The 25,900-nt window shown below is 43.5% G+C and overlaps 1 protein-coding gene across 4 annotated transcripts in view; it reads left to right on the forward strand.

Annotated features, from left to right (window-relative positions):
• The window catches only part of ST3GAL5 (ST3 beta-galactoside alpha-2,3-sialyltransferase 5), a 52,003-nt gene extending 39,550 nt beyond the window's left edge, over positions 1 to 12,453 (forward strand). For all 4 annotated transcript variants that reach the window (XM_036873468.1, XM_036873469.1, XM_036873471.1 and 1 more), the window contains 3 exons: positions 2,327 to 2,513; positions 3,986 to 4,144; positions 8,127 to 12,453. In XM_036873468.1, coding sequence (XP_036729363.1) covers positions 2,327 to 2,513; positions 3,986 to 4,144; positions 8,127 to 8,375 — 595 coding nt within the window. In that variant the 3' untranslated portion in view covers positions 8,376 to 12,453. The remainder of the gene's footprint in view (positions 1 to 2,326; positions 2,514 to 3,985; positions 4,145 to 8,126) is intronic.
• The last annotated feature ends 13,447 nt before the right edge of the window (positions 12,454 to 25,900 follow it).

Consider the following 25,900-nt stretch of genomic DNA (forward strand, 5'->3'; position numbering starts at 1 on the left):
ACGTGCTCTGGATGTTCTCGTTCCATGGTGAAGCCATCCCCTTAGCCAGGGTCAGGCATGAGGACACAGAGACACTGTGGGGCACAGGGTCCAGGCCAGAGCCTAGCATTCCACATGCAGGGTTGTGAGGCTTCCAGAACCTCACCCTGACTCTGTGTGAGCAGCTGTGCACCGGCGGCACCGGGGGAGGCAGACAGGACCCCACATGCCCTTCTAATGGTGCACGACCAATACACGGGAGGAGAAGAGGTAAGAAACCGGGGTGCACACTCCAGTCCAGAGGAGAGATGCAGTGGAAGAGAAGGGCGGCCTTGAGCTGACCTTGAAGAATGGTGGGATTTAGCCCTTTAGGAAGGAGGTGGGCAGGAGATCTGGGTGGGGAACCTTACCTGGAAGAAGGAACGAGGGCCTGGGAGAGGGAAGGGGGGCTGGGCAGGTGGCTCGATGCCCAGTGATGGTGGGGCCAGACTGGACAGCATGGACTTCAGGCACAGGCACTGGGGGCCACAGAGCACTGGGGACCAAGGAAGGGGACTTAGCCTGATTATGATGGAGATCAGTTGAAAAACTTTTTTGGGGTAACTTTTATGTTATTTATTTATTTATTTATTTTTAAAATTAATTTTTATTGGAGTATAGTTGATTTACAGTGCCGTGATAGTTTCCACTCTTTTTTAGATTCTTTTCCTATATAGGTCATTACAGAGTATTGAGTAGAGTTCCCTGTGCTGTACAGTCGGTCCCTATTAGTTACCTGTTTTATGTATCGTAGTGAGTATATGTCAATCCTAATCTCCCAATTTCTCTCTCCCCCCTGGGGTAACTTTTAGGTTTAAAGCAATTCTGAACTTAACAGGAAAGTTGCAAGGGTAGTACAAAGAACTCCCATTCACCCTTTTCCCAGATTCCTCAGTTGATAACGCTGTATCACACTAGCTTTATAATTTTCTCTCTTTATATACTATTATTCTTTTCTGAACCCTTTGAGAGTTAGTTGCAAATCTCAAACTCCTTCTTTACCCCTAAATACTTCAGTGTGCATTTCCTAACAACAAGGACATTCTCTTATAGAACCGCATGACGATATTCAGAATTAGGGAATTAACACTGATGCAGTACAGACCTTAGCTACAGTCCTTATTCAGACTTCACCAGTTATTCCAGTTGTGTCCATTATTTAAAAAGAAAGGAAAAGAGGGCTTCCCTGGTGGCGCAGTGGTTAAGAATCCGCCTCCAAGGCAGGGGACATGGGTTTGAGCCCTGGTCCGGGAAGATCCCACATGCTGCGGAGCAACTAAGCCCGTGCGCCACAACTACTGAGCCCACGTGCCACAGCTACTGAAGCCCGCGCACCTAGAGCCCGTGCTCCACAGCAAGAGAAGCCACCACAGTGAGAAGCCCGCGCACCGCAACAGAGAGTAGCCCCCACTCGCCACAACTAGAGAAAGCCTGTGCAATGCAACGAAGACCAAAAAAACACAGCCAAAAATAAATAAATAAATAAATAAATAAATAATAAAATAGAAAGAAAGGAAGAGAAAAAGAAAATACCTCGTCCAGGATCATGCTGTGCATTTAGTTGTCATGTCTAATGATAGCTTTTAATAATCCAGGAGTTAGGTATCTGAGATCTGGAAGAGGAAGTGGGGAAGTGGCAGTGGAATAGAAAAGAAAGGTTTATACAGGTGTGATAATACAGGGAAAGAACCAAACAGACTTTTTTTGAGATTTCAAAACTGTGTACCTGTGTGAGTGGTACTGCTCTGGGAAGAATTCTTAACATTTTCCCCAGAGCATCCACCCTGGCAAAGCCTTCATTGATCTAACAGTTCTAAGTGCCCCGAATTCCTGCTTTAATTTAAGACCAGATTGCACTTGGACCCAGTGCCCTCCTCGGGCCCAACCCTGTCTATATAACTATGGTTTGTGTCTGCCTTGCCCCAGTTTTTAGGTTTTCTTTTCTGATTACCTTTTTGAAATTCTGGCAAGAACCACTAATATCTAAGCACAATGGGAAGCTTTCAAGGAAACATGACTAGTGCCCAGAGTGTAATGTGTTTGGGTTGGCTTAAAGTGGCAGGACTAGATGGAATTGCTTGTCATTCAGAGATTGGGTACGGGAGTCTCTTGCAGACTGAAGACTGCGTTCATCAAGCACCTGGAAAGGGCAGAGCTGAGGGATGACAGGGCTGCTGGGAGGGGTGCCCTACCCCCCAACCACACCCTCGTTCCCAGTCCTAAAAAAATGTGGAAAATACGCTGCAGGAATTTGGCATGTGTTAAAGTGGTTAATGTCAGTTTATCTTTGTCCTTTTTACTCAAATAGGTTAAACAGTGCACCGGTTGAAGGATATTCAGAGCATGTTGGAAATAAAACTACTATAAGGATGACTTATCCAGAGGGTGCGCCACTGTCTGACCTTGAATATTATTCCAATGACTTGTTTGTTGCTGTTTTATTTAAGAGTGTTGACTTCAACTGGCTTCAGGCGATGGTCAAAAATGAAACCCTGGTAAGCACTAGAAATTCAGCTATCAGATATGCCTTCCGTAAAAAGCGAAGGGGTCTCTGATTGGAATTAACAGGTTTTTATTTTTAAACTAACACACATGCTTTCAAATAAACACTCCCTTTGTAGAAGCCCCTCAGAACTTCCCCTGGAAATTGCTTTCAGAACTTGACTGAGTCACATGTGGAAACTGGGATCATTACTTAGTGGAAATAACAAGCTTGGGACCAAAATGGCTATTATTGAGGTTGACCACCCACCTCATTCACCAGACTTGAATTTACATGGCTTCCGACTATTTTCAGAAATTAGATTTATGCACATGAATATAAACCATTACTGAGGCTATTCAGAAGAATATACATAAATTCTCTGAAGAGTATTTTCAAAGAGATTCTCCAAAAATGCTTTGATTGGTGGTGGTCTTTTTTTTTTTTTCTTTTTTTAATGTTTATTTATTTATTTGGCTGCGCTGGGTGTTAGTTGTGGCAGGCGGGCTCCTTAGTTGCGGCATGCAAACTCTTAGTTGCAGCAGGCATGTGGGATCTAGTTCCCTGACCAGGGATGGAACCCGGGCCCCCTGCATGGGGAGCGCGGCGTCTTATGCAGTGCGCCACTGGGGAAGCCCCTGGTGGTGTTCTCGCTGAAGTCAATTCACAGCGTTCCAGAAGGGCAGATGTGGAGGAGCTGGCCCCAACTTGGTCATATTCCTTTTCTTTGTCTTTACAATAATCCATCACCTTACTTTATAGTCCCCCAACCCTCCACATTATGTTGAAATAAATTCCAGAGGTCAGCTGTTAAGCAGTGTGTGTGCGTTTATATGCACTTGCACAAACCAGCTGACTGTAAAGTTAACAGGACATATCAGACTTTTCACAGAAGCTTCACGTGCTGGAGAATTTGTATCTCCAAAGCTCGATTCCGTACAGGTTATTGTGGTCCTCTGGATTTTCTCTTGGGTAGTTGTTCTAGTTGAAAGATGAAGCACATATGAAATGACTTACAGTCAGTTACCAAGAGACATCACAGGACTAGGAAGTGGAGTAAGTGGAGAAGGGGGTGCATGGTGGGGGCCTGAGCACAGGCGGGGCACCCAGAACACTTCATACCCTCGAATTGGATCTATTTGCTTGGTTTTCCCTGGGCAAAATGGTGGCTTTGGATCCTAAAAAGGCTGACTATCTCAGGTCATTACCTGAACAATTTCTTCCCCAAATCAATAAAGAGCTGCTTCTGCAGTTCCTTTCCTTGTCCAGTGCCACCTTCGTAAATCAGATCCTTAGAGTTGCTTGTCTGAGTTGAGGTACTGGATTTGCATAGATCTGTGACTTTGCCACAGAATGCAGCATACAAACCCACAAGGGGCCACACCCACGGTTCTGGCCTCATTAGCAGGGGATGCACTCTCCCCCCTCCACTGATAAGATAACTTTATTAAATCCCCCTAATGATTGCTTGCTTTCTTTCCTTAGCCGTTTTGGGTGCGACTCTTCTTTTGGAAGCAGGTGGCAGAAAAAATCCCACTACAGCCAAAACAGTTCAGGATTTTGAATCCAGTTATTATCAAAGAGACTGCCTTTGACATCCTTCAATACTCAGAGCCTCAGTCAAGGTTCTGGGGCCGAGATAAGGTATTTTTGTCGCTACTGAAACTTAACTGTTCTTCTCTGTGTTGGAAAGGAGGCACCTATACAACTTTCAGTGAGGCTCAGCTCTATACCCAGAAGCATCTTCCAGGGATGAAACCTAGTCATGGATTAGATGTTCCATGTGTTTTTCCCTCTCTACATCTTCACCTTAGGGCTCCCCACTGTTTAATCCCCCCACTCCCGGTGGCTCATCTCATTAGTATAGTCAGCATGTTAGCACTTCGGTCACTGAGATATTATTTAAGGTATTCTTACTCCAGGACTCCGTATAATTAGCTGCAGGACACTGAAAGGAACTTCGGTGGTCAGAAAGTTCTTTACATTTTAACTCTACAGGCCACTTGGGTGAAAATTGACGTTTATCATCACCTTATAGGTGATAGTAAATAAGCAATCCTTTAGACCAGTGCTTTTCAGTTGATGCCTGGATCCCACCCCAGACGTTCTGATTTAATCTGTCTGTGCTGTGGTCTGTACATTGGGATTTTCAAAGTTCCCTGGGTGATTTTTATTTTTCAGCCTGCTTTGAGAACCTTGGTGCTATAGGCTGTTCACTGCAGTAGATTCTTTACCTGCAGTTAGCCTGTGTTGCTGCTGGGGGGAAATGCCTTTATTACCTGTTTCTTCATGATCTGAATAGCTAAACCTGTGTCTTTAAATAAAACTTTTTTGAAAGCAGTGGAAATCGTTTAAGCAAAAACATTTATATATAAGGAAAAGCAAGGAATTTTGAAACGTGGGGACTGCTACCCACACTGGGGGCCTGAGATACCTCCTAGGAGATGGGCTGGTCCAGGGTGCAATTTGCAAACACGGAGCTAGACTCAGGGGTCCTCATCCCATAGGCAGATGAGCAGGGTCTTCTATTTGCCCTTTGAATCAAATTCTAATTAAAAAGATGCTTTAACACAACTGTGTAAATTTTAAAGGAAGAATTCTGTGCTTGTTAAGGAAAACAAATACCTGAATAGTCTCCTTAAAAACAAAAACCTAGTTCTTCACTGCGATCAGTAAGAGCTAAATCCAACTCTGGCTCCAGCTTCAGGCTTGAACACCCAGCTCGGGTGAAATGGTTCACATAGTGGAAGCTGTTCCCTTTGCAGTCCGCCGTTTTCCTCCAGGGCTCTGGCCTCTCCATCCATGGGGAGCCCAGGAGGGCCATGTAGTTTCTGCCCATTGCAGGAACGTGTCCAGAACCCATGATGCGTTTTGCCTCTCATAGGAGAGCAGCCCTACCCCCGACCAGTGACTGTCGGGTCTCTGATTGGCTTTAGCTGGGCTCTCCCACACAGAGTACATGGGTTCCTCCGGAATGTGGGCTTATAACTTTTAACCTGTTGGCATCACTTTTAACAAAACAATTTTTTTAAAAAGACAACATACTTTGGCAAGATTCTTAAACTAAGTTATAAAGAGGTTTCACTATAAACGCACTTAGATTTCTGTATCTTTTAAACTGCCCTGTTTCTTTATTAGATTCCATAGTATTTTTTTAAACACAGGCAGATGCTCATTTGTTGGTTTGCAGGTCGATTTTATTTTAAAAGTAACCTTTAAAAAATGGACAGATTTAATTACGTGAAATACGAAATTGCCGAATGGCAAAGGGTATCAGAAACAAAGTTAGTGGGGGAAAATTTATCATAGAAATTACAGAGTAAGTATTCTCAAAGCATTAAGAGATCTTATTAAATCAAAAAGAAAAAGATGAGCCAATAAAGAAATGAGGAAAGGATATGAACAGACATTTCACAAAAGAAATTAATACAGCCCAGGAATCCATGATAAAATGTTCATCTTCACCAGTAATCAAGTAAAAGCGAATTAGAGCCACAGTGACATTTTTTGCCTGTTTTCTTAGCAGAGATTTAATAGCTTGATAATGTCCTTGTTTGGCAGGAATGTAGGCAGAATTATAAGTTGGCACTTTTTCCGGAGGGTGGTTTGGCAATACATACATCACTTTAAAATATGAAGAGTCTTTGACCCCGCAATTTGACTCTAAAAATTTTATTATAAGGAAATTAGAGAAAATCTGCAAGGCTGTTCTAGGATGTTCATCATAGCATTGATAGCAAAGGACTAAAAACAGCCTAAACATTCATCATTAGAGAATTGTTTGAACATTATGGTATAGTCGATGCAATATCGTGTGACTGTTGAGGATGAAGAAAAACTAATGGATATGAAAACACCTCCACAATGTATTAAGCAAGAAAATCGAGTTACAGAACATTTATTTAATCCCGTATTTGTTTAAAAACTAAAAATGTGTATATAGTTGCATAGGAAAAAGCTTGGAAAGAATCACCAAACTGTGAAGAATGCCCTTCTCTGGAGAGTGAGTCTATAGAAGTCTTTTACATTCTACTTTATAATTTATCATTTGAATTGAATATTTGCTTATTTTTTATCATTGTCAAAATGGTATTCTTCTTTTGGATAAAAACAGTAACTTGAAAGATGGCTTCTGATCTAAAATTGCATTGTCAGAAACTCCCTCGTGCATCTGCCCTCCCAGCAGACAGAGAAGCCTGTTGGACAGTGAGGGCTGCTCTTGGGGGACGTGTTCTGGAGATAACATGCTCTGGGGAGTTTTTGATAGTTTCTGAGTTTCTCTCCAAGCATTACCCCTATATACTCCTCCACAAACACTGATGGGTACTCCTAAGGTGCTGTGTGCCGAGCTGGCCGCAGGTGGAGAAGACAGGACACACTGCCTTAGAGTCCTAAACCCAAACAGGAGGCTGGCTTCTTTAGGGTCAGTTTCCCTTGGTTTTTATTTCCAAACATGTAAAATGACCGTAGAGTTCCTTTTTAATAAGGGAGGCTGGCTTTGAGAGGTAGACATGACACCCTGAGGAGCAGGAAGCAGTTTTTATCGAATGGTGGGTTCCCTGGAAGTTCCCTAATCCCACCTTAATCTCTGAACTCTGAAAGGTTCACTGTTGTTCCAGTTTACAGAAAAGGAGAGTTGTTTATGGAAGTCACAGACTCGGCTGAGATGAACCAAGGAGGTATATTTGCACATGAAAGACGATACAAAAGAATATCAAGTAGTAGATGGGCAGCAGCCTCCAAAGAGGGCTTAGGCATTGCAGGGCTTTCTGTCTTCCTGTCTGCCTCCCCGTGTGCTGTCTTTACCCAAGTCTGTGAGGGAGATCCAGAGGACCAATTCCAGATTTACAAGTGGCAAGATGTTGGACGTGAAGAGGGAGTGGTGATACAGCCAGAATCCAAAATTTTGGACATTTGGCATTCTAGGCCAAAGTCAGCAAGGGTACATTTTGGAAAAAACAAATGTGAAAGCCCGTAATGTGAGCCGAAAAATGTACTTGCCTGAACAGAGAGTGAGCAGAAACTGTGAAAGCAGCAGGACATGTGAAAATGGCCTGGGGGTGTTATTTGCCAGAAAGGCAAGTAGGGGTGAAGTAAGGGGTGAAGTAAGACTGTCTTCACAAGTAAGGGGTGAAGACAGTCCTCACCAGCGGGAGCTGAGTCCGCTCTGTTCTCAGGCAGAGGCTGTACAGGAGCCAGCCAGGACGGGACGGGTTCCCAAACCATGTCCGGAGAAGGGCTGTGGCCACTTGTCCCAGAGCAGACCTTGTAGACATTTGTCACGTGAGAGAGGAAGTGGGTTAGCCTTGCTATTACGGTCATCCTGTGCAGGACCGGTGGGTGGAAGTTTTAGAAAGAACACCTTTCAGCTTGGTGCAACAGGACCTGCCAGGCTGCCTCTTGCTGATGTGTTAAAAGAATTCACATCACAGACCATGATTTAGAGTCTAGATTCCTGACTTGGATGGCAAGTCAGACTTTAGAATTGGGTGATATTTGAAATTGTGTGATGTATAACATTGCAGCCCCCAGTGCCACTTTCATCACTTTGCATGGCATGTAGCGTACCTGTAAAGCAGTGACTTGTGCTAAGACCTTTTTTTTTTTTGGCTTTTCTCCTTTCCAGAACGTCCCCACGATTGGTGTCATTGCCGTTGTCTTAGCCACGCACCTGTGCGATGAAGTCAGTTTGGCGGGCTTTGGCTATGACCTCAGCCAACCCAGAACACCTTTGCACTACTTTGACAATCTCTGTATGGCTGCCATGAACTTTCAGACCATGCACAATGTGACCACAGAGACCGGGTTCCTCCTGAAGCTGGTCAGAGAGGGCGTGGTGAGGGATCTCAGCGGAGGCATCCATTGTGAATTCTGAACCCAGAAAACCTCACTTGAAAATGCAGTTCTGACCCAGAGGGCTGTTTTTCACAGCCTTCTTGACGCGTCCTGCAAGAACTTTGAAGTGCAGCTGGTGTTTTTTCACTTTTAATTTAAAAAACAAAAACAATACAAAAAGTTCCGCTCTTCCCACTTTTTTCCCCTATTTATTTGAAGCCAGTGTTTTTGCACAAAATTTTGTAAGTTAATTTTGAGAATGGGAAAGACTTTCCAAAGAGAATTGTATGTAATGATGTTTTATTGTATTTTAAGAAAGTTATTTAATTTGTAAAAACTCTGTTCATGTCTACTGCACATAGAATCCCAGGTCATTAAGTGGAAGAAGGGAGGCGACTCCTTTGATGACAGCCCTGAATGCCTGATCCTGGTCCTCTGTTAGTCTGTTTGGTGGGACAGATGTCGGAAGCACTTCCAGGGTGACGTGCTGGGTAGCTAAACCACTGGGACTGGTTGGGCCAATGCTGCTGCAGGAGGCCTGGGCCGGTCGGAGAAGTTCACCGTCCCTCTCCATTGATCTGCCTTGTGCAGGAAGACCTGTAGGCATCAAGCAGGGTGGCTGTCCTGCAGGTCCCAGGTCAAGGAGGGACACAGAGACATTTTCTGTGTCCTCCGAGTACTGCAAAGCTGCCCCAGGCGGTAGAAGCCACGGTCTTCCCCGCAATTAGGACAACTCTTGGATTTCTTGAGAGTTTTTAACTGCCCTTCCAAACACTTAAACGTTAATCCAGATTATTCCACGGTCTGTCTGAGGTGGCTTATAAAAATGAGGACAAAACCTGTGTTCTCCAGAGCCGTAGAGGAATAAGCTCTTTCCAGGAATAGTCATGTTTTCTGAAACACTGAAATGAAGTCCTCCCAGTGTTATAAATTGCCTATTTAAGAAAAAACGTTTTTTTTTGAATGCCTCCTTGGCAGTGTGTACCAGGCAGTGTGCTGGTCAAAAAAAAAGAATAAAAGCTTTTGAGGAACTCTTACAGTCTAGTTAATTTGAGTGTGTTTTTTTTTCCCCCCCCAGAAAATAAGTTTATGAGTCTAGCTAAAATGTCCTTCTTGGACGCCACTGCTCGGCAGGGCCTCACTGCAGATGCCTGTGAGGCGGGCTGGAGGATGAAGGGGTCTCCTCCACTGACCGCTGCTGCCGCGCCTCCCCCAACTCTATTTCTCCCGCGGCCCCGGTGCAGCTCTGACTCCCAGGCCAGGCCGATGGCTCCCACGTCTGCCAGCTCCTCGGCATATGCGGGGCAAGGAGGCAGGTCATAGCTCTGAATGAGTCCCTTGGATCTCCAGGGTTCTGGGGTCAAGCTCAGAGCAGCCTGCGTAGCAAAACAGGATTTCTCTGGTTTTATGTCTTTTCTTAAAATTTTCTATGGATGTTGCTTTCTACTCTGTAAGACACTGTTTAGGAAGAAATGCTTTACAATTCCTACCTGTTAAATGGTGAGACTTAGCTCTGAATATTGAGACTCAGGAAAATGGTCCACAGCTGTCCTGTGATTCAGGTGGGACCAGACCTGCACCACACACCTCCACCCCCTCATCCCTCAGGGGCTACTTAGAGAAGCCCAAATGCTTATTAAAGAAGACAAGAAGCAGCCAGGGTCTAACACTTGGAAAGCTTTCCCCGTGCATCCCCTCACGGGTGCACCTGGTCTCGTTTCCCCTGCCTTGCACAGCTGCTGGGGAGTAGCCAGTCCAGCACTTTCTCAGCTTTCAACAAATACCAGACATGGCCTCATCCCTCCCCTCCTCCTCCTCTGTGTGTCTTTTTTTTTTTTTTTTTTTTTTTTTCCATTTTTACGTTGCTTTGCCCATGCCTCTCAACGTTTAATTACTGGCAGGCAGTAAGTGCCCTAAGTGAATAAAAAGGCGTATCTTTTTCAAAGACCTTTCATGGTGTCCACCAGTCAGAGTTGACCAGAGACCATCTTTGAGAACTTTAAGCACTTCGGCAGTTTTCATTAGAAGTTACTTCTTTGCTTCAGGGCTGTGTCTCCACCTGCTTTTCTGGGAACAGACCTCCAGGTGCCCCAGGGTGTCACAAGGTCGGTCTCCAGTAACTGAGTTTCCTCCATCACGCTTCCAACTTTGTGCAGCCTTGTAGGCACACATGCTCTTACGTGGATGGAATCATTGGTTTTGAGGCAACTTAGGATGACGTCCACGTGTTCTGTACTTTAACATACTTCTCACTAGAACTTTGAGCCACAGAAAATTTCAGTGAGTTTTAGTTTTTTGTTTTTTCCTACAGAGAGCTTATTCTCTCCAGAAACCTAGGCTGGCCGTAGAAGAATGTTTTGGGGACCAGGATGAGTATCTCCTGATGACGTGTGTCGTGTTTCTAGGCAAAGCTAAATTGGGATCTTCTGAACAACTTCATTTTTCTAGGTGTTACCTTGCCTTCTTCACTGATACTTTTGTGTCACGGTGTTGTTGTTTTTTTAAAATTTTCCAACAATGTACTAATAAGGCATTGGCCATGTCTATTCTCACAAATTTGGGGGCGGGGGCGGGTCTCATCATCTGTGGACCCATTAGTTAAAATGAGTTGTCAAGCCCACTGTTTGGACTGTTCCTGTTGAGCTATGACCTCTTGACCGGCAACGGTCAGTCTGGTTTGTGTGCAGACATGGGCTGACTGTAAAAGAAAACAAGCAGTAGTCACACCCTAGTCTCCCCAGGGTATTAAAGATTTCTGAAACCAAGGACCTCTTTATTTTAACTACATTCTAACTCCAGTGCTTTGGGACTTGATATCAAAGGGATTGTTACACGTGCCTTATTTCTGTCTTAGGAGAAACTTTTAGACCAGCATCATAGGAAGATTTTGAAATGGGATCTATTCTCCTTGGCAGGTTTACGGCATCCAAGTGTGGGTTATTTTTTCTTCCTTTCTTTGGTGCACTTCAGTCAAGTCCATTGAGAAAGAAGGAAAGGACTAGTTCTGTGATTTAGCAGAATTCCCCTTAGAATGAAGTGAGCTTTTAGAACGCGTGTGTAGCAAGCAGGAACTGTGCGACGCTGGGCCTGCCTTCCATCCATGCACATGGTGACTAAATGCTTCCCTCAAACAAAGGACTCTGTTGCTACCCGTGGGACTGACACCGTCTTCCCAGACGCTGACCCTCCCTGAAGGCCGCCCAGATGACCACACCCTCAGCTCTCAGACCAAAGTGCAGACAACAGGGGAAAAGACCCAGTAGATAGCGCACCCCCTGCCCTTCCCTGGAGGACCAGGCACCCTGGCCCAAACTTCTGTCTTTTTCTCTCCTTTCTTACATCCCAATGCCATTTTAGCCTGTTTTCGTGTTCACAGAACAAGGTGTTTATCTGTATTTACCTACAACCGACACAACATAAAACTGAAGTAAATTGAGGAGAACCATTCATTCATACGCACATTCAAATTTTGACAAGAAAGTAGTGTTCCGCAAAAGGAAACCGCAGTCTTTGTAGCTGGACTTTCATTATCCAAATGACTCGATTTGGCTAGTTCCCAGTATTAAATCCCAACCCATTCCACAGACAGGAAAAGTAGCCGCTCAGCGGGGCTGTGGTGAAATGAGAATAAATTACATGCTGTGAAATTTAGTTACGACTTTTTTAAAAGCAGAGTTTTCCGATGAGCTGTGTCAATAAGACGTGTCGGAAGAATGACAGGTTCATAAGTTTCCTTCTGTCTGGCAGAAGTGAGATGTCAAGTTTTGCCCTGGTGTCAGGCAGCCATCCAAGACTGGACAGATGAGGCCACTGCAGCCTTTGTGTAGCTGGAAATATTAACAAAAAGTGAACTTTCAGAAAATGTACAGTAAGAAACTGACTATCCAGTAGACATGTCATAACAGCAAGAACTGTTTGTACGCTAAAAACTTGTAACTTCTAAAGGAGCGATGTATTTCCACCCTGTTCTCTGTTACCTGGCTTATAGTTTTTTGATTTATCGAAGAAAATCGGTTTCAAGAAAAAAAACGACGTTAAAGACAATGATGGAATTCCCTGGCGGTCCAGTGGTTGGGACTCCGCGCTTTCACTCCTGAGGGAGCGGGTTCAGTCCCTGGTGGGGGAACTAAGATCCCACAAGTCACACAGTGTGGCCAACAGATAAATAAATAAATAAATAATAAAATAAATGGTGGACAAAATACCTTCTGACTATGAGGTTTTGTTCTAGAGCTGCTTCCTCTTCCAGTGTGATATTTAGTATGAAGAGGAAGACTCAAAAAACAACATACGTACACACACACACACTCCAAACAGGTAAAGCTATAGATTCCAGTGTAAACCAAAAGTCTTGTCCTAAAATTAAAAGTTGAGTGGAATGTCCCAGCAGTGGCCTTTCCCTCTCTGTGTCACCTGTGGCTCATCTATGTCATTTTTCTCTAAATTGACCTAAATTTAAGAACACGGTGTGCACTGTGATCCTGGAGAAGTCAGAGGGACAGACCCTCTGTTCTCTTACTAATCTCTCCTATTCTCCCAACATCACCACCACTCATGATCCGGAAGCAGGACCAGGAATCAGGAAACATCTGGTCGACCTCTTGCTTCACAGCTGAGCATTTAGGGTTCATGCACGCCAGCCTGGCACCCTTCATCTGGAAGGGGTGGGCAGTCTCAGTTCCAATTATACTGTCCAATTAGCTGGTCAAATATCCTGATTTTGACTTTAAACAGTATAATCACCATACTCGTTGCTTTATAGACTTATTCCTAGTGACCTATTTTGTGTTTTTTAAAGTATTTATGCCAAGACAGTTGGAGTAACTTTCAGAAGGGGTTCTCCTGACCACTTACATCTCAGCCTGAAGCTACTTCAAAGTCACTCCAGAGTTTTCCCCAAACCTTTCTCTATAAAGAGCCAGTCCTGATTTTCTTCCCCTCTCCCTTTTCTCTGCCCACCCCACCCCCTGTTCACATCCTGTACTAAACATTGATTTAGCTTCTCCCCAACTAGAAAGAATCCTTCCTCTTTAGGAAGTTTGCAAAATTAGGCTGACAACTGAGGAGATTCTGGCCTGGAGCTAGGAGCCAGATTTAAAAACCACAGCCTTGTGTCAAAACTTCCTGCAGAAACAAAGGACTATCTAATTTCTATTGTCCAATTCTGAATACTCCTGAAAAAAGGTAACAGGATTTTAAATATCATTTAACATTGAGATATGAAATAGAAAGAAGAAAAGCTTATTCAGATCATTTTTCATTTCTTCAGGCTTTTTGAAGTCTCTGTGTATGACGTCCTTTGCATAACAAACTTGGGTTTCAGTAGCCCTGCAGCTGGCCTATGCACTGGGGAAATCCAAAAGCTCTATTAACACCCACTGCTACAGCTTTGTTGTAAGAGAAAGGAGAGGGAAATATTTTGACATGTTGGTCCTATTGTCCAACAGCCCAAAGTTGGTAATGTGCACAGCGACAGCATGGCGGGGCGCTGGTCCACCATCAGCTTTGTGGGTGCCTCCACGTTATTGTCATTTTCTGGCTCAAGGGTCTGTTGGCCTCAACTCTGGGAGAGGTCTGACCAGGTGAGAACAAAGGCCATGCTGATTCCTACCTGCTCCAGATGCAGCCCCACCTTCTCCAAAACTTGGAACTGAAACCCTGATTGTTCTATTTTTAAAAACACTAAAATATACCAGCTCCTAGAATACACAAGTGAGGCCAACAGTGGGGGCCCCTTCTGCCGGCTCGATTCTGTGGCTCTGGCTAACCATTCTGTATGGAACACCATTTGTTCAAACGCTGAGAACAGCTGATGGTCTGCCCACGGTTCCAGACAGATGCTCTTGGCTATACGTTAGTACTCAGTGGGCCTGCCCCAAAGATCCTGCCCTGTGACACCTGGTGCTAGCTCCTCTCCTGCTCTGCCAGCATGGTCACCCTTAGTGCGATAGCCTTCCTAGAGCCACGGCTGGACCCTGATGGACAGGCTGCAGACAAAATGGAACCTGTCCTACTGCCCTGGAGTTCAGTCTAGAGGGGAAAAAACATTAAAGACATGAACATGACAACGCAGGCATTAGAGCACAGGGGAGGGCACTGTGGAGCATGGGGAGGGTGACAGGGAAGTCAGCCTGAGACCAAGGGGTTAGTTAGAGGAGAGAGGAGGAGTGGGGAAGCAGAGCGAAGAGATTGGTGGAGGTGACACAGCAAGACCAGCTTTATCAGAGCAAACCCAAAAGGCAAGTATACATAGGCTCAGGGTGAAGCTTCTAGAGGCATGAAGCCCTGCAGGCCAGGCTAAGGTGAATGTCAGGGTAAAAGGCAATCTGGAGCCACTATAGGGTGTTACTGGGAGAGCAACTTGATTCAGTTTATACTGAAACACATCTCTGTGGCTGCAGGTGGAAGGAGAATGGGGATGGGGTGGATGGGGAACTGGAAACAGAAAGGATGGGAAAAGCAAAGAAGGTGATTTCACTGTCGGCAAGACTAAAAAGTGGGTGGTGCTGGAGGGCTGGGCCTGGTGGGCAAGGTGGCCCTACTGCGGCTATGACACCCCTGTATGCTTTGGGGAGGACCACAGTCCCTCTCTGGGCTTCTCATCTGTTAAACAGGAAATGGGGGGGGGGGCAGCACACATTAATTTCTCTTTAAAAAGAAGAAAACCCCGACACGAAAAGGAGTGGCTGTTAGAATGGGCCACAGCGCCGCCTAGTGTCTTGCAGTGCGTGCGCGGCTCTCAGAGCCCTGGGCTTCCAAACAGCCCCCAGGGCGGCCGGTGGGACCCACTCCTCTGCATGTCAGGCCTCCTCTTCGGCTGGGCTAATTCCCTCCTTCCTGCACCATCTCTGACCACTTCTCTTTGGGTTCCCTTTCCTCCTCCCAAGCCGCTGAGCTATTTCCCTCCTTCCTGCACCATCTCTGACCACTTCTCTTTGGGTTCCCCTTCCTCCTCCCAAGCCTCTGGCCTTGATCCTCTTTTCCCCTTCCCGTTGTAATTTCTCCCTGGAGGGTCATCCACTCGCATGGGTCACACTTTGATACAGCCTCTCTTTACTCCCACACCCAGGTCTGCAGTGGGGCCTCGCCGTCAAGTCTCCAGAGCCACAGCCCAGCACTTCCACCTCCTTCAGGACACTGCCTCCTCCCCAGCTAGCCTGGACCTCAGACTCCAAATGCCAAAAATTCCAGGGCTCTTCCACTGAACGACTGAGTTTCTGATACGCAGCATCTCACAGGTACCATGACCCAGAGTCCTCCAGTTTCAGGTGGAAGGTCAGGTGGATTCTGCCTTTGCAACGCCTCTTACATCCAAGTTTGTCCCTTGTTAAGTGGACGGTTTGGGAGAGTGAGGCTCTGGGAGGCAGTAGAGCTCCTATAGACCCTGCAGAGCCCAGCTTGGCCTTGACACTTCCTTGATCTGCTGGTTGCTGCCCACCACAACTCCTGACTCCTAGACCCGCCATCAGGAAGAAACACTACTTGTATTTTTTCTTTATGGTACAAATAATACACATCCACTGGAGATACTGATACATTTAAACATACATGCTGGGACTTCCCTGGTGGTCCAGTGGTTAATTGGCCATTGTTCTAGAAAATGTCCTGCTTGGCCTAGTTTGCGTAGAGCATTGTTCAAGTCACTTATTTCCTTGTTGGCCTTCTGCCCAGTTGTTCTATCCAATGTATATAAAACAAGCCTTAATAAACTTAACAGGATTGAAATGATGCAAAGAATGTTATCCAATCACAATGCAGTAAAATTAGAAGTTAGTCAAAGAAATAAATTAGGGAAATTCACAAGGATGTGGAAATTAAATGACACACAACTGAGTAGCCAAAGAGTCAAAGAAAAAATTTATGAGAAATTAGAAAATACTTTGAAATTAATGAAAATAAAAAACACAAGGTACCAGAAATTGTGGGATGCAGTTAAGCAGTCCTTAGAAAGAAATTTATAGCTGTAAATGCCTACATTAAAAAAGAAAATCTCAGGACTTCCCTGGTGGTCCAATGGTTAGGACTCCGCATTTCCACTGCAGGGGGCGTGGGTTCAATCCCTGGTCAGGGAACTAGGATACCGCATGCCATGTGGTGCGGCCAAAATAAATAAATAAATAAAGCTTAAAAAAAAAATGATATCAAGTCAACAATCTAACCTTCCACCTTGAGACACTGGAAAAAAGAAGAGTCAACTAAACCCAAAGCAAGAAGGAGGAGAGAAATTACAAGGATTAGCATAGAAATTAATGAAATGGAGACTAGAAAAATTATAGGATCAACAAAACAAACAGCTGGTTCTTTGAAAAGATCAACAAAATTGACAAACCTTTGGCTATATTGATCAAGAAAAATGAGAATACTTAAATTACTAAATTAAAAAATAAACAAGGGTACATTACTACTGACCTTCCTTATAGAAAAAAATCATAAGTGGCTACTATGAGCAACTGAATTCCAACAAATTACATGATAGATAAAGAGGAAGAACTCCTAGCAAGACATAAACTACTGAAACTAATTCAAGAAAAAAAAATCTGAATAGACCTATAACAAGTAAAGAGATCAATTTAATAATTAATCAATAAACTTCCCACAAAGGATAGCCCAGGCCTAGATGGCTTCATTGGTGAATTCTACCAAACATTTAAAGAATCAATACCAATTTTTCACAAACGCTTCCAAAACACAGAAGAGAACACTTCCCAACTCATTCTGTGAGGCCAGTATTACCCTGATATCAAAACCAGAAAAGACATCACAAGAAAAGAAAACTATAGAGCAATATCTCTTATGAGTATAGATGCAAAAATCCTCAACAAAATGCTATCAAAACTAATCCAGCACTCTATTAATAGAATTATACACCATGACCAGGGGTTTATCCCAGGAAAGCAAGGTTGGTTTAACTTGGAAAAAACACTTTTTGTAATACACTATATCAATAGAATAAAAAACAAAATTCACGTGATCATCTCACTAGATGGGGGCGGGGAATCATTTGACAAAATCCAATACCATTTCATGGTAAAAAAAACACTCAACAAATTAAGAATAGAAGGGAGGGCTTCCCTGGTGGCACAGTGGTTGAGAATCTGCCTGCCAATGCAGGGGACACGGGTTCAAGCCCTGGTCTGGGAAGATCCCACATGCCGCGGAGCGACTAAGCCCGTGAGCCACAACTACTGAGCCTGCGCATCTGGAGCCTGTGCTCCGCAACAAGAGAGGCCGCGATAGTGAGAGGCCCGTGCACCGCAATGAAGAGTGGACCCTGCTTGCCGCAACTGGAGAAAGCCCTCGCACAGAAACGAAGACCCAACACAGCCAAAAATAAATAAATAAATAAATAAATAATTTAAAAAAAAAAAAAAAGAATAGAAGGGAAATTTCTTAACTGGATAAAGGACATCTACAAAAGGCCCACAGCTAATGGGTTTTCACTTAATGGTGAAAGACTAAATGCTTTCCCCCAAACTGGAGATTCTAGAAAGGGCAACTAGGCAAGAAAATGAAATATCAGTCACCCAGATTGGAAAGGAACAATTACAACAGTCTCTGTTTTCAGATAACATAATCTTGTCCATAGAAAATCCTAAGGAATCCACTGAAAATGATTAAAGTAATAAATGAGTTCAGCAAGTTTGCAGAATACAAGATCGACATATAAAAATCAATCATATTTCTGTATAATAGCTTTGAGCACACCAAAAATGAAATTACAAAAACAATTCTATTTACAATAGTATAAAAAAGAATAAAATACTTATGAATATAAAAGTATACTTTTAACAAAAGAAGTGCAAAACTCATAGTCTGAAAACTACCAAACACTGTTGAAAAATTAAAGAAGACCTAAATAAGGGGAAAGACATCCCATGTTCATAGATCGAAAAACTTAAAAGCACTAAGATGGCAACACTCCTCCCAAACTGATCTGCAGATTCAGTGCAATCTCTATCAGAATCCCAAATGCCTGATTTGCAGTAATGGATAAGATGACCCTAAAATTCATATGGACATGCAAGAAAACACAAATAGCCAAAGTAATCTAGAAAAAGAAAAAAAAAGTTGGAAGATTCACACTTCCGAATTTCAAAACTTACACTAAAGTGACATTAATCAAAACAGTGTGGTACTGGCATAAGGATAGTTATATAGACCAATGGTACAGAATTGAAAGTCTAGAAATAAACTCATACATTGACAGCCAATTGATTTTTTTCTTTTTTTTTTTCTTTTTTTTTTTAAATAAATTTATTTATTTATTTATTCATTTCTGGCTGTGTTGGGTCTTCGTTTCTGTGCGAGGGCTTTCTCTAGTTCTGGCAAGCGGGGGCCACTCTTCATCGCAGTGCGTGGGCCTCTCACTATGGCAGCCTCTCTTGTTGCGGAGCACAGGCTCCAGACGCGCAGGCTCAGTAGTTGTGGCTCACGGGCCTAGTCGCTCCGCGGCATGTGGGATCCTCCCAGACCAGGGCTCGAACCCGTGTCCCCTTCATTGGCAGGCAGACTCTCAACCACCGCGCCACCAGGGAAGCCCTCTTTTTTTTTTAATCCATTCTTTTTCAGATTCTTTTCCCATATAGGTTATTACAGAATACTGAGTAAAGTTCCCTGTGCTATACAGATTTTCAACAAGGGTTCCAAGTCCTTTCAATGGGGAAAGAGCAGTCTCTCCAATAAATGCTGTTGGGACAACTAGATTTCCACAAGCAAAAGAATGAAGTTGGATCCCTATCTCACACCACATACAAAAAACTAATTCTAAATGGATCAATGGCCTAAATATAAGAGCTAAAACTGTAAAAAAAAACCCACAAAAACAAACAAACAAACAAAAAAACTTAGCAGGAAACATAAGGGTAAATCTTTATGACCTTGGATTTGGCATTGACTTTTTAGATATGACAACAAAGCCATGAACAACAAAAGAAAGGAAGGTGAGGGCATTGGGGTACTTATAGGATTAGCAGGGTGGCCTTAGGCATGGGGAAAGGTGATTGGAGGTAGGGGGAAAAGATGAGGTAATTGGTGTTTGGGAAGGTGCATCTGGGTTACATGCTTCTGCATATTCATGTGTTTAGCATGATCTGAGGGTGGAGTTTTCTGGCCCTCTGATGTCAAAAGGCTGTTGGTTGGACATCTGCACAGGCCAGGTCTAGGGTTCATGGTCCCAGTCATCCCCCAGCTGGCTTGCACTGAATAGGAGCTGACTCCAATTTCCTGTAGAACAGCTGGGCTGTGTGAAGCTGGGAAGGTATGTAATTAAAGAGAGGGGGAAAAAAAGAAAGAAAAAAACTAAAGTGAACTTAATCAACGAAGGCAGTTTACAAGCAAAGGACTTTTAACAAGTTGTTCCTTTATCTGTTGTTATGTAAGACAAGTTCAAGAATTTCTGTTATCAGCTTCTGTTAATTCTATGGGGCACGGTTTCATAAACAACGGAAATTTATTTTCTCACAGTTCTGGAAACTGGAACTGCAAGTTAGAGGGAGTTGCCAGTAGGTGTCTGGTGCGGGCTTTCCCCTGGGCCTGCAGATGGCTGCCTTCTCGCTCTGTGCTCACATGATGTCTCTCCTTATAAGGACACTAATTGTGTTGGATCAGGGCCCCACCGTTATGATCTCATTGTAACCTTAACTACTACCTCAGAGGCCCCATCTCCAAATACAGCCACGCTGGGAGTTAGGGCATCAACATATGAATTTGGGGAAGACACAAACACTTGGTGAGTGTTCTGTGTGAGCTTGAGTAGAATGTGTATTCTGCTCTTGTTGGGTAAGTAGTCTGTAAGTGTCAATTAGATCCAGACAACTGATGGTGCTCTTTAGCTCAACTATGTAATTACTGATCTTCTGTCTCCTTGATCTGTCAGTTTGTTCAGCTTTTCTCCTGTTGTAAGGATGGGAGCAACGACTTCCAAGATTTCAGAGCTAAAACTGGGGTCCCCCTGATTTGCTGTTTTGAGTTACAAATAAGAGGTGGGGAAGTAGAGACAGCCCCCTCCTGGGGTGCCCTTGGGATTGTATGTAGATGAAATGTCTTCATCCATTCATGTTGGAAAGGAAAAAGTTTGCCTTTGGAGTGTGGAAAATAAAGATGGGACGGAGATAGGGACAGAGGAGAAGGAAGAGGTTTCAGAAGGGATCCTGAGGCTGTGGCCCCAGTACCAGGGACAGAAGGCTGCCTAATGTTCCCACAGGGCATCCAGAAAGAGGGTTTACAAACTTAGAGAGACCCTGGAGCATAAGCATGAGAGGGCTTTGAGGACCTTATGTTTGATGCGCAGGTTGGATGCCAACGAGTCAGAATTTCCAGAGCATTTCACTGCTTTATAGGGTCAAGCAGACAGAATCTCCAGTATTGAAGCTGTCTACCAGCCACAGAATCTCCGCCAGGCACTGTGCCAGGCACTTTGCAAACATTATCCCTAATCCTTACAGTAAACCTATAAAGGCGATGATACCCTACTTCACAGATGGGAAAACTAAGACCTCAGGGGAAAAGATGACTTACCCAAGCCACACTGCTGATGAGTCTCGAGGCCAGGATTCATTTTACAGATGAGGCAACAGAGGTCCAAAGATGTGACATCACTTGCACAAGATCACACAGATGGTAGAGCTGTGGAATTTGAATCAATTCTATCCCTTCATGGCACACAACCATGTACAGATGCTCCACTGCCTAACCAGAGGTTAGTGCCCTGTCTCACCCACCCCAGGGCTCAGGAAGGCCCTGGTAAGGATCTTGGCTCTGCAGAAATCAGGGAACCTCAGGAAGGGCTCTCTCAGCCACAGGCCTTGATCATGCAGCAGTGGGGCAAATGGTGTGCAGACATCCTGTTACTCTAAAAAGACCCAGGTGTCCCAAGCCAAAAGGTTGCTAAATTCAGGCTGGCATTTGCTGCCAGAACTCCAGTGCAATAGTCAGGCAGTCTAAGAATCCCACACTTTAATGATAAATTTAAAAAATTTTTTTTAATTGAAGTATAGTTGATTTATAATGTTGTGTTAGTGTCAGGTATACAGCAAAGTGATTCAGTTATATATATATATATATTCTTTTTCAGATTCTTTTCCCTTATAGGTTATTACAAAATATTGAGTATAGTTCCCTGTGCTATACAGTAGGTCCTTGCTGTTTATCTATTTTATATATAGTAGTGTGTATATGTTAATCCCAAACTCCTAATTTATCACTCCCCCCACACTTTCCCCTTTGGTAACCAACCGTAAGCTTGTTTTCTATGTCTGTGAGTCTATTTCTGTTTTGTAAATAAGTTCATTTGTATCATTATTTTAGATTCCATGTATAAGTCATATCATGTGATATTTATCTTTGTCTGACTTATTTCACTTAGTAAGATGTGAGTTTATTAATGATAAATTTAATGCTAGGTGTTTTTTACAACAGCAAGGGTAATAATAAAAAATCTTGAACTTCATTGCAGCATTGTTGAGAAATAACAAAAAAATTGGATATTACCTAAATGTTCAACAATAATAGCCAACAGCAGTATTCTGAACACTTTATGTGTGCTATCTCATTTAATTCTCACAACCTCCTAATAAGGTAGGTACTATTATCATCTCCATTTTACAAATGGGTACAACGAGGCACAGGGAAGTTAAGCAACTGTCCCAAAGTCACACAGCTAGTGCATGGTGAAGCTGGAATTTGCAGTCTCGTTCTAGAAGCTGTTATCCGAAACACTGTTTCTGTTTCAGCAGAATTGATTATAATTTGCACCTTAATTAAAAAAAAGTTTTCCCTCGTTGGAATTACTTGAATTTTCATCTGACCTAAAGTGGGAGAAATTTAATTACAGAATAGTATATGTAGCATTATCTTATATTTTGGGGAGGTGTGGCTATTCAGGATCATGATCTTATAATACTTAGTCAAATGTAGTACAGACATACCTATGATCTATGACAAAGCAATTTCAGTCCTGGGTATATGTCTTAATTGCAGATAAGTTCTCACACAGGTCTAAAAAGGAAATATGTATAAGAATATTTATCACAGCATGTTGGGGGCGCAATCTGGTTGTCCACCCTGGAGGAGGAGATAGGTCCAGTGTGGTCCATGCACACCCCATGAAGCACTACGCAGCAGTTAGAGGCGACAGACCTGGTGTAGATGCTACAAGATGGATTATCTTCAAATCAAAGAGCTGAGCCCAAAAAGCAAACAAGAGAATGAGATCTGTTTCAGTCCAATCAACAAAATGGAAAGCACCATAAACATTTTAAACAGAGGGGATTGAACACAGAGCATTAGTGATAAAGGGGTTGGAACTGCTGGAGGAACAAAAGTGGAGGTTCAGACTACCTACAGATTCGTACCTGCAGGAAGCAAAAGGGCAGCAGTGTTACCGGGTACCGCCACCGCTGCCACCACCACTGCTACCACTGCTACCGGGAGAGCTGCTATCAGAAGCCCCCACCCCTAAAAAGACTTTTCCCGTCTCCCCCTTCCAGTCTCCCACCATTGCCTCTCATCAGCAGAACCTCACAGGTAGAGAGTCAGGGAACACAGCTTTCAGATTTCCAAATCCTTCAGTGGAGAGGATGGTTAGACAAGCAATCAAGAGACAGCGGATGTGACCCAGCACAGTCCATCCCTTTTCTCCTCAGCATCCATAACAACCCGTATTTAAACTCCTGAGTGACAGGGATCACCACACCCTCACACTGCTGCCTAGCAGAATGCAACTGTCACTCACACAGGTGTGGACACACTCACTCTCTTTACAAAATTTTAGACACCAGGTCCCACTAGTCTCTGCCTCCATCTCTCGGCAAGGTTAATTTCTCTTCTAGTTCAATCACCAATCCCACCTGAATTTTCTGTTACCTAGAAACGATGCTGTAATGTTAAACACCACCATTTCTTATGTAAATCATTAGGAGAGGGACAGCAAGGGAAAAGGATTAATGTGTACAACAAGGAAGAAAATATGCATAGCTCCTGGTTCACACCTGTCACAAGGCCATGGCTGTTGTCAGAAGTTCTGTGTTTACAGGACGCAAGTATATGGCAGTTCCACAAATGGTACTTTGGGGTTCAGACTGGCCACTCAGAAGTCCCTTCCCCAAGGAGGGGTAAGATAGGGGTAAGGAGTTAAGAGGTATAAACTACTATGTATAAAATAAATAAGCCACAGGGATATACTGTACAATGCAAGGAATATAGCCAATATTTTATAATAACTGTAAAAGGAGTATAACCTTTAAAAATTGTGAATCACTATGTTGTACACCGGAAACATATTGTACATCAACTATAGCTCAATATTTAAAAAAAAATCCTGAAGACATACATTTTAAGGGAAAATGGGACAAAGTATACGTATAAAAAAATTAATAGGGCTTCCCTGGTGGTGCAGTGGTTAAGAATCCGCCTGTCAATGAAGGACACGGTTTCGATCCCTGGCCTGGGAAGATCCCACATGCCGCAGAGCAACTAAGTCCGTGCGCCACAACTACTGAGCCTGCACTCTAGAGCCCGCGAGCCACAGCTGCTGAGCCTGGAAGCCACAACTACTGATGCCAGCGCACCTAGAGCCCGTGCTCTGCAACAAGAGAAGCCACGACAATGAGAAGCCCGTGCACCGCAACAAAGAGTAGCCCCCGCTCGCCACAGCTAGAGAAAGCCCGTTGACAGCAAAGAAGACCCAATACAGCCAAAAATAAAAACAAATAAATAAAGAAATTTATTTTTTTTAAAAATTAATAGATGTCAAAAAAAAAAAAAAAGTCCCTTCCCTATTTCTGCTGAGCACCAAAGCAGCTGGGCAGATGGGGCCCTGACAAGCTCGCGTTCACTGGTATAAGTTAGGGAAGTGTAGCCATTCTCCAGGGACCTCGGTGCAGACCCTGGAAACCCAGGCCCCAAAGATCATTCAGCACTGTGGTTAACACTGTAGCTTCTGGGGACTTTCCTGGTGGTCCAGGTGTTAAGACTCTGCGCTTCCACTGCAGGGGGTATGGGTTTGATCCCTGGTTGGAGGACTAAGATCCCATATGCTGTGCGGCAAGGCCAAAAAAAAAAAAGAAAAAAAAAAGGGAGAATGCAGAATTTCTCCTCCAAAAAATAATACCGTAGCCTCTGGAGTGGAAGAACCAACTCAAGTCCAACCTGTACAGCTTCCTAGATGTGTGGCCTTGAGCAAGTTCCTGACCTCCTAGGGTCTCATATAGAATGGAAGATGGAATGAGATTGTCCGTGTAAAGCCCTCCATAAATATTAGCTATTAGCATTAATAGCTGTTCCTGTGAATTATTTTTTTTAATCTGAGGGCAGTCCAGAAAGGACTACTTAGAGTTACTTAGATTTTAAATTAATGTTCCCTTAATAACATAGAAATAACCTAGTTATCCTTAAGCAGTTATGTTCAGTTTACAAATCTTGTTATTCTGTTTATAAATATGGCAAGATAAGACTAGTGACCTTCGATTCTCTTTGATTAATGATCTATTAACTCAACTTGAAGACCCTAAGCTCCTTTGAAAAATCATTTACAAACTTAATTAATTAAATTCCCCTAAACACTTTGAACTGCAATCATAAATTTAATATATTACATTTCCTTTGTAAGCACTTCGGTTGCCTGACCAAGCAAAATATCTCCAAGTAATAAATTCTTATAAGCCTTAGAAATAAAATGTATTAATATAGTGAAGCACCAGTTTTCTTTAAAATCTCATAATATTCCCCAAAATGGAGTCAAATTTTCTTTCCCCTTCCAACTGAAAGTCACAAGTCTAAATTCTATTACATATTTAAAACGCATCAAGTTAATCTGTCAGTCTTTAATGTGCTAGAGTCTCTTAACTATTACAGTATTTTAAAGAAACCACTATAGACAGGTTACTTCTAAACTTAACATGATAGTTTGATCCTTAGGGCTTAATTTGTTTCATCATCTTCATGTTTAAACCTAAACTTTCCCAGATTGGAAAAGGGCCCTTGAGGAAGCAGATGCACCATCTCTAGCAGGCCATGGGCACCACCCTCAGGGAACTGGTGACACTAAGCTGGTAGTTTATGGCCAAGCGGTGGATGTTTTTTGGTCAGAACTTCAAGACACTACTGTGGATCTGGGAACTGCGGAGTCCAGAGGGCCGCAGTTTGGACCCGCCAGGCCCTTCGTATACTTGAGATGACAACAGGGGCCCCAAGTCCATCCCTTTCAGACAGGAATGGTTTTGCAACCCAAGCTCTCTGGGTATTTATCCCCTTACCCAGTTTTCCATAACCTCTTTTTAAGCTTTTATCGGTTTAGTTGGGACATGAGTTAACATGTTCCATTCTTCATGACCAACCCCTCTCCCAGGCTTTCTTCAGTTGGATTCAACCAACCTGCTCACTGTCTGAGCCATGTCTTATTGGCTTCAGCTGCAGCAAGAAGGTCATTCCAAGGACATAGCATTTTCCCATAGGCACAAGTTGCTGCCCCGCAGAGTTTAGAGGGGCAGGAACTTTTCTCGAGATAATCATTTACCCTTTGTTCTTGATCTACTTTCCTCCCCTTATTCAACCTACTTTTCCTACTTT

Source organism: Balaenoptera musculus, chromosome 13 (assembly GCF_009873245.2).
Source record: "Balaenoptera musculus isolate JJ_BM4_2016_0621 chromosome 13, mBalMus1.pri.v3, whole genome shotgun sequence".
In the NCBI taxonomy this organism is placed as follows: Eukaryota; Metazoa; Chordata; class Mammalia; order Artiodactyla; family Balaenopteridae; genus Balaenoptera; species Balaenoptera musculus.